Source organism: Raphanus sativus, chromosome 5, assembly GCF_000801105.2.
Source record: "Raphanus sativus cultivar WK10039 chromosome 5, ASM80110v3, whole genome shotgun sequence".
NCBI classification, from domain to species: Eukaryota; Viridiplantae; Streptophyta; class Magnoliopsida; order Brassicales; family Brassicaceae; genus Raphanus; species Raphanus sativus.
Genome location: NC_079515.1, coordinates 11788304 through 11796796, shown reverse-complemented (window position 1 = coordinate 11796796; position 8493 = coordinate 11788304). Strand labels below are relative to the sequence as shown.

The 8493-nt window shown below is 31.1% G+C and overlaps 1 protein-coding gene across 1 annotated transcript; it reads left to right on the top strand.

The window, feature by feature from the left end:
- Nucleotides 1-699: 699 nt before the first annotated feature.
- Nucleotides 700-1704, top strand: LOC108831846 (uncharacterized). Its single transcript, XM_018605355.2, has one exon. It carries the CDS (start codon nucleotides 700-702, stop codon nucleotides 1702-1704), a length of 1005 nt encoding a protein of 334 aa, XP_018460857.2.
- Nucleotides 1705-8493: the final 6789 nt, after the last annotated feature.

Below are 8493 nucleotides of genomic sequence, written 5' to 3'. Positions count from 1 at the left end.
ATGCAATGAGTTGTTTCAAACTTCCCAAGACTACTTGCAAGAATTTAGCATCGGCAATGGCTTCCTTTTTGTGGCAATCCTCTGAAGATAAGGGCAAAATTCACTGGTTGAGTTGGGATAAACTTTGTGTGCCCAAACATCTTGGAGGTATGGGCTTCAAAGATATTGAACTTTTCAATCAAGCATTACTGGCGAAGCAGGCTTGGCGAATACTGCAAGACCCTTCTTCGCTGTTTGGGAGTTTTTTAAAGAGCAGATATTTCCCAAATGGAGACTTCCTTACAGCAAAGCTTGGCTCTAGACCCTCCTACGCTTGGCGCAGTATCTTACATGGAAGGGAACTTTTACTTAAAGGTTTGAGACAGATGGTAGGCAATGGGCAGAATATTCGTGTATGGTCTTCTCCTTGGCTCGCAGATGGTGAAATCATGCGCTTACCACTTATGAAAAAATCTCTCGTGGATCTTAACCTTCGAGTCAAGGATCTGATGCTCCCAAACTCCTACCAGTGGGATATGGCTAAGCTCAATGACCTTTTTTAACCACAGGATATTACTGTTATTTCCAAGATTAAACCGGTTATTTCATCTCCTGATTTCTTCTGCTGGAACCATACAAGAGCAGGCCAGTACACGGTTCATTCAGGATACTGGTTTGCTGAACGTTTAGCAAACAACGAGGCTTATGCTGCAGGAAAACATGCTTCCTTCCATAAATGGAATCAAGGACTTTATCTGGTCTCTTCAAACAGCACCAAAGATAAAGATCTTTCTTTGGAAAGCGGTCAGTGGAGCACTTCCTGTGGCTGATAATTTGATCTCACGAGGAATGGCTGTGGATTCAAGATGCCAAGTATGTGGTTTAGAAGGAGAATCCATTAATCATGCTCTATTCACATGTACTTTGGCTCGTCAATATTGGGCAATCAGTAATTTTCCTCGACCACATTCAGGTTTCTCGACTTCTTCTATTTACTCCAATATATTCTACGTTCTTAAAGCCAGAGAAATTCCTTCCATTCCTTCCTCTATTAGTAGAGCGGGTCCTTGGATCATTTGGAATATATGGAAAAATAGGAACTCTCATTTCTTCGACAACAGCACGTCCTCTGCTCCTACTTTTCATGCTAATTTGTATGAGGAAGTCAATCATTGGTTCCTCATTAAAGCCTTGGAGAAGTCGGAAAAAGCTATTGATCTTGAACGGAAGAAGAAACTAATATTTGGTTGGAAGCCTCTGCCCCCTCTCTCCTTCAAATGTGACATTGGTTACGCCTGGAGTCGGCAAAAGAAAGAAAGTGGTGCCTCTTGGGTTCTTCGGAATGATTCTGGTCAAGTTCTTCTTCATGGACGCCGATCTTTTTCAGGAATCACATCTCGTTTGGACGCCTCTTTACAAAGTTGGTTATGGACAACAGAAAGTCTCAAGACCCTCCACTATGACTCAATTATTTTTGTTAGTGATAATCGTGATATTGTAGCTGCAGTATCTGATCCTTCAGCTTGGCCATCATTGAAGTTCTACTCTCAAATGATTCGCCTCAACTTACATGATTTTTTGGACTGGAAGGTTCAGTTTATGAATCGCAGGGACATTAAGGGAGCATCTCTTATAGCAGATAGTGTCATCAAAGAATATCGATTTCAATCCTACATTGCCTCGGGTCCTCCTCTTTGGCTCCGACATATCTTCCGGACGGCTTAATCTTTGGCTTGTCTGGTCTGCAGCATTCTTTCTTCTTTTGATGTATCTTCTTTTGGCTCTTCCTCTGTCTTTACCTCTGGTTATTTGCATTGTATAAAGTTTACCTTTTCTTCTTATAATACAAGTGTTTAAAAAAAAAAAAGTAGATCCACATTCTGACCTATTAATCTGGTCTTGAAAGTGGTCCTAGGTCCTATCATTCCATTAGCTCTATAAAATTATTGGTTATATGTACTATTATCTCTAGAAAGAGTGTCAAGAGAAATGATCTCACATCGAAAATATATAAGAGACTTAGATTATTCCAGTTACTGTTAATTAATTTTAAATTAAAAGCCTTAAAAACTTATCACTTACCACTTATAAATGTTCCACTAACATACTTGTTTTTAACTTATTGTATTAAAACAGAAACATAGTATAAAATAACTTTATCCAAACATGTGATTTTTAATTTATATCACTCAAATTTTAACACAATTTTTTCTTAAAAAATTAATTTAACCATTACTTACATATTTGACTGTTTTAATAGCATACACTGCATGATATTATATTAACATTACATAGATTTTCTAGTTTTGGATATTTTCCTCTTACTACAATAAAATCATATAAAATCCTTTATTTTTTATCATTTAAATATCTAACTAAATTTATAATTATTATTAAAACATATACCTAAATGTTAAATCAATTTTAATTTAAAAATGTATGAAACACTAATTGAGCTTATTATATATTTAAATCTAATAAATTTACTTAATTAAAAATAAAAAAATTATCAAAAAAGTTAAACCGGTTTGTAAATATAAGCAAAAACAAAACTTAAATATTTATTTTCATTAAATTAAAACATAGAATCTAGTTATTGTAATTTAAACAGCATACACCCTTATTTATAACATCAAACGTTCCCATATACATCATCAATATCCATAATGTACATATTTTATCTTGTTGTAGATTTCTAAAATATTTTAATCACAATTAAGGAGTTACCCATGCAAATGGATAACTCCAATACCTACAGAATTATATGATCTGCCAATACAGTGACAAAATGCCTTCGAGATTCTCACGACAAAAATTGAAAAGTCAGTGGCAAATATATTCCAAAATTTTCACAATTATCAACAGAAATGATACAGAAAATTCCAAGATTCACAAGCTTCTCAATTGTCATCTCTATAAATACCATAGAACTCCATGTTTTTTATATTCCTACTAATGTTATCATTATTAGTGTTTGCTTTTGACAAAATCGTAATTCTATTAAACTGTTACTCTTATCTCCTCCTATTTTATGATGTTTTCTTCTGATTTTCATGTATATTTGGGCTGGCCTTGTTCAATGATCTTGATTATGAAATATATAGGATCTATTATAATGGATTTCATGCTTTTATGTTTAGAGCTTCTCTTCTTAGATGATTTCCACGAAATACATTTCAATCTTTGTTACAGGTGAGATTTAGATATTCATTGTGTTGGCGATTCGTAGTTATATGGCTTTCTGCATGGTAATCTATCCAGTCTCTTAACAAAAGTTAGGATTTAATTTGGTAGGATGATGTATTTGTTTTAGAACTTTGGGATTATGGTTACTTTACTCGTTTCTCTTGATTGATCATCTAAAGTATGTTTACCTAATGAACACAAGAATGAATTTACTTATGGTTCTTGATAAAGTTTGTGAAGGCACTTGGTATGGGTTGGTCATTTGGGCACAATGCTGGCACGACAGTAATTAATGCATGCATGGTATAAATAGTTCTAAGCACATTATTCAACATTACTTAGGACGTCAGTCATGTTAAGCATGGATGTCAAAAAATTTTAACCTCGTTAATACTTAGGGACCATATTTCTAGATAAATATCCATCAACTCTGTTGGTGCCTTCGACAAAGTTATTTGGTTTGTGAGTCAATAGCTAATTACATACTAGGTGACTTTCTAGTGATAATGCACACGGATATAAATATTTACAAAATAAAAATTTACATAATTTATTAATATTGTTTTTCATTTGTGTAGTTTTAAATCATATTATTATTTATATGTATGAAAATTGTAGATTTTTTTAACTATTATTATGCTATTAAAATAATAAAGTTTATTAAACCATAAACAAATTGAATCTATTCTTTGAAATGTATTATAATGTTTTAGTTCCAAATAGGTTAAAACTTTCTTGTAATTTGTTAGATGCATATATTTCAGTTATCTTGGATTTAGATTTGTATATATATTTTCTTTAAATTATCTATAATTTGGTATATGTTGATTTGTGAGACAAGAAGAAATATAGATTAATGTTGATCAGTTCAGCATTCTATAAACAAAAATTCCGATAATCTTTTGAAGCCTCATACTGTCATACATATAGTTTTTTCGAAGAAACTTTAGCACAGCAACTGATTAATATTTTAGTATTATTTAATTAAAAAAATCAGTAGTTTTCATATATAAAAAATAAATAGAATATTACTATAAATAATAATTATTATAGTCAAATAGGTATAAAAGTTTAGATTGTTTACTTATTCTTTTTTGTGGATATGAGCTACAATGTACCTCCATATTGAACCAAAATTGTTATATTTTAATTAGGTCAAATCAAATTAGTGGTGTTCCTTATATTTAGTTTGGTTCTTCAATGTAGATGATCGATTTGAACTTCCATAAACGAAAATAATAAAAAATACATTTAAAGTAATAATATTTTGAAGCTTTATACGCATTTACAAAGAACTAAATCATGATAATCAGTAAATCATATTTTTGTTTACTTAATATTTTTAAATCATTCTGTAATATAAGAAGTAAATAAAATATAATGTAATAAATAAGTTTTTTTTATAATTATCTGAAAAATACATTTTGTTTTCAAGATTGATTATATTGTTTAAGATTATTTTAAAATGGTAGTAAACTTAAAGATATCAAGAACACTTTTGTTAAATTTCTTTTTAGGCAATTCTTTCAAATACTCTTCAGAAAATAAAATGACTAAAACAGCCCCTTTTATTATTAAAATTTTAATATTATTTTTTATTTTATAAAATTTGAAACCAAAATCCCATCCCTAAACTCTAAACTTTAAGTTTAAATTAGTTAACTATAGGGTGTAAGTGTATATTTACCTTTAATAAAACTATTTTGATCATTTTTTTGAAATATATTTTTGTGAAAATAACTAGAAAGGGATATCCTAGAGAATTTCTCTTTTTTTATAAAATCACTTATATATATTAATATTTTTTTTTAGTTTTAAAATGTTTCTTTTTATTATAAATGTGATTTCAAAAATACAAAAGGAAAGTAATTTTAAGATGTCAAAAATAAATTTTCTGAACTTTTCTTTTATGAAATCACTTTTATGTATTAATATCACGTTTTTAATGAGAAATTCTTGGGTTCACCCCTAGAGTGAACCTTTAGATTCACCCAACCAATATGATTTCGTTATTTCATATTCAGTATCTTTTAGAAAAGGAAACAAAATATTGTCAAATTATATTAGTATTTTTAAACTTAAAAATAAAAATTAATAAAAATTAATATTAATTGTAAACAAAAATACATTTTAGAAAAATGTATTTTTAATACCGTCAGCCAAATACTAAATCCTTAACCCTAAATCCTAAACCCTAAAACCCTGGATAAACCCTAAACCCTTGGTAAATCCAAAATGCGTGGATAAATTCTAAATCCTACGGTTTAGGATTTATCCAAGGGTTTATGATTTACCCAAAGATTTATGATTTAATATTTAGAGTTTAGTGTTTTGCTGATTTAGGATTTATCCAAAGGTTTACCATGGATTTAAGTTTTATGATTTAGGGTTTAGAGTTTAGGGTTTAGTGTTTTGCTGACGGTATTTTAAATATAAAATATTTTTTTTGCTACTATTATTTTTTATTTATTTTTTATTTTAAAAACATAATAAAACTTGACAATATTTTGTTTCCTTTTTTAAAAGATACTGAATATGAAATAACGAAATCGTATTGGTTGGGTGAACCTAAAGGTTTACTTTAGGGGTGAACCCAAGTATTTATCGTTTTTAATTTGAGTTATTCTTGGGTTCACCTCTAGGGTGAACCTTTAGATTCACCAACCAATAGAAATCAAGTATTTCATAATTGATATTTTAAAAAAGGAAATAAAATATTTTCGAGTTATATTATGTTTTTAAAATAAAATAAAAATAGTAGTTACAAAAAATGATTTAAAAAAAAATATTTTTAGCATCGTCAAAAACACTAAACCCTAAACCTTAAATCCTAAACACTAAACCCTAAATCCTAAACCCTAAACCCTTAGGTATATCCTAGGTATACCTTAAAACCTTTGGATAATCTTAAATTTTAAACCCTAAACCCTAGTATATGCAAAAAAAATTAGATATTTTAACACCGTCATGGAAATACTAAACCCTAAACCCTAAACTCTAAATCCTAAACCCTTGGGTAAATCTTAAACACTTGGATAATCCTAAATTTTTAAATCAAAAATACTAAACACTAAAACACTAAATCTTAAAAATACTAAACCCTTAATCCTAATCCCTAAACTCATTTTAAGATTAATGATTTAGTATTTTTAAGATTTAGTGTTTGATGTTTTTAATTTAGAGTAAGGTTTTAGGATTTAGAGTTTAGGGTTTAGTGTTTAGTGTTTTGATGACAGAGTTAGAATAGTTTTTAAAATCTTTTTTTTTGCATATATTACTATTTTTATTTATTTTTAACATTTTTAATTTAAAAAATATAATATAACTCGACAATATTTTTTTTTTTTGTTCGACATGGGCTTTAAGAAAAACAACAATTGGTATCAGAAAGGTTGACGAGAAGTCTGCAAAAAGACTAAAATACCTTTCGAGATATGAATGGGAGGTATGTGCTAGAGATAAAGTCAGAGTTCAGTTGTGGGAGGATCATCCTCAATTCACTGGAGGAAAGGATACGAGATGTCAATTTAAGTCTCACATCAAAAATTAGACAAATGAGAGTCTAATATATAAAGAGGTGTTCAATTATAATTAGTACGAGGTCTTTTGGAAAAGAACCCGAAAAGTAAATCCACAGGGGCCAGCCTATTATGCTCAAAGTGGATAATAGCGTACTAATGGACAACAAAGAGTTGAACACGAGGCTCACGCGATCACATCAAGAACAAACAAATAAATGTGATCTCTTGTCTCATATCTTTCGCCACACTGCTCACAACCCTTCTCTGCTCCCCATTGCCTCATTCTATAACCAGTAACCAACCTGGTTCTTGTAGCAAGCCAAGCTATAACATAAAAATCGAGGAATTGTATGCGCAATCCAGACTGATGTAAAACATTTCACTCTACCTCTTCTCGACCTAAGTTACTCTCATGTGATAGCTGCTTTTAGGCCGATAATCCTTGTTCCATGTTTACATAACACTATGTCACTGTCCTTCTCGGTTCGAGGTACCTTTGTTTCCATGATGCTTTCATGGAGAGCATGAAACCAACAGCTTCTCTTTCTCTTATGCACTACCCATCTTGGTTTACAACTTCACTAACCTTAGAATATCTGCACACACCATGATATGTAGCATCAACAGCTCATGTGATAACAATCAAGTGTTCTTTCCCAATCCATTCATCAAACCAAAAGCGAGTGTTCTTGCCATCACCTACATCAATTATCATAAACTGATATAAACTTCACCCAGCTTAATAATTTTTTTCCAAATCCAAGACCCTTTTGAATCATTCCTGATATTCCAAAAAGAATTATATCTCAGCTAGGTTACATGGGTACGCCAACTTGGTGTCGTCTGGCGTACCGGGTTCGGTGGAGGACGGGTACAGCTCGGGTACTCCTAGGAAATGTCTGTAAGGTGAACCAGGTACAGTGCAACTTAACAGGACGGGTTTGGTCAAAGATAGGAGACGTCTCCGGAACGTTTCAAGACAAAGAAGACGTATCCGTTTGATTTTTGTGTTACAAAGTGTAAAATTAAACCATATTTGCTTTTAATTTGTTTATTCTAATAATTCTGAAAATAAAAAAAAAGATTGCTTATCAACAGTCTCTTTCCACTTCCACGTTATTCTCTCCCACTCCTACTTTCATGTCTTTCTCTTTGACTCTCCTACTTCCACATTATTCACTTCTGATTTTTAAATTTTTGCTGTTTACGTTTGAATTGTATTTCTCATAAAAGCTTTCAGAATTTTTTTCTCTGTCTGTTTCTGCATACGCAATATGTGATTTCATGTGTTTCTGATGATAAACAACATACGTGCCTTTTCTCTGCTTTCTTCTTGTGTCTTCTTATCTTTAACGGTGTTTTTTTGTGGTTTGTTCTGTTGTTGATGTATGTTTAGTTTAGAATATTATTGTTTGTTTAATTGTTTATTAAGTACTGGTGGTATAACTAGTAGATATTAGCTTATTCTGTTGCTTTCTAACTGTTTTAAAACTATTGAATCATATGTGAGAGATTTTAATATTTTGATTTCTATGTCATACCCATATCTACAAATTTTAAGTTTGACGTTTTCTGTCCCTGCTCCCGTCCCAGTTTTAGGTCCCCATCCCGTTCTCGGGGCAGCTTAGTATCTCAGCAAATAATGGTTTGCCCAGTTAATTCACAAGAAAGATGACTATGTGAATAAACACCAAATGAAACTCGAGGCGAAAGCCTAGGAAGATTCATTTAACTTCTTCACTCCTAATATTCCCTCTTTCTTAGGGTAACGGAGATCCTCTCAACTCATCTTCGCTTTGTGGGTTTG

Bases quoted from the DNA above. Each gene is read 5' to 3' on its own strand.
- LOC108831846 (XM_018605355.2), top strand. From the start codon at position 700: ATGCTTCCTTCCATAAATGGAATCAAGGACTTTATCTGGTCTCTTCAA.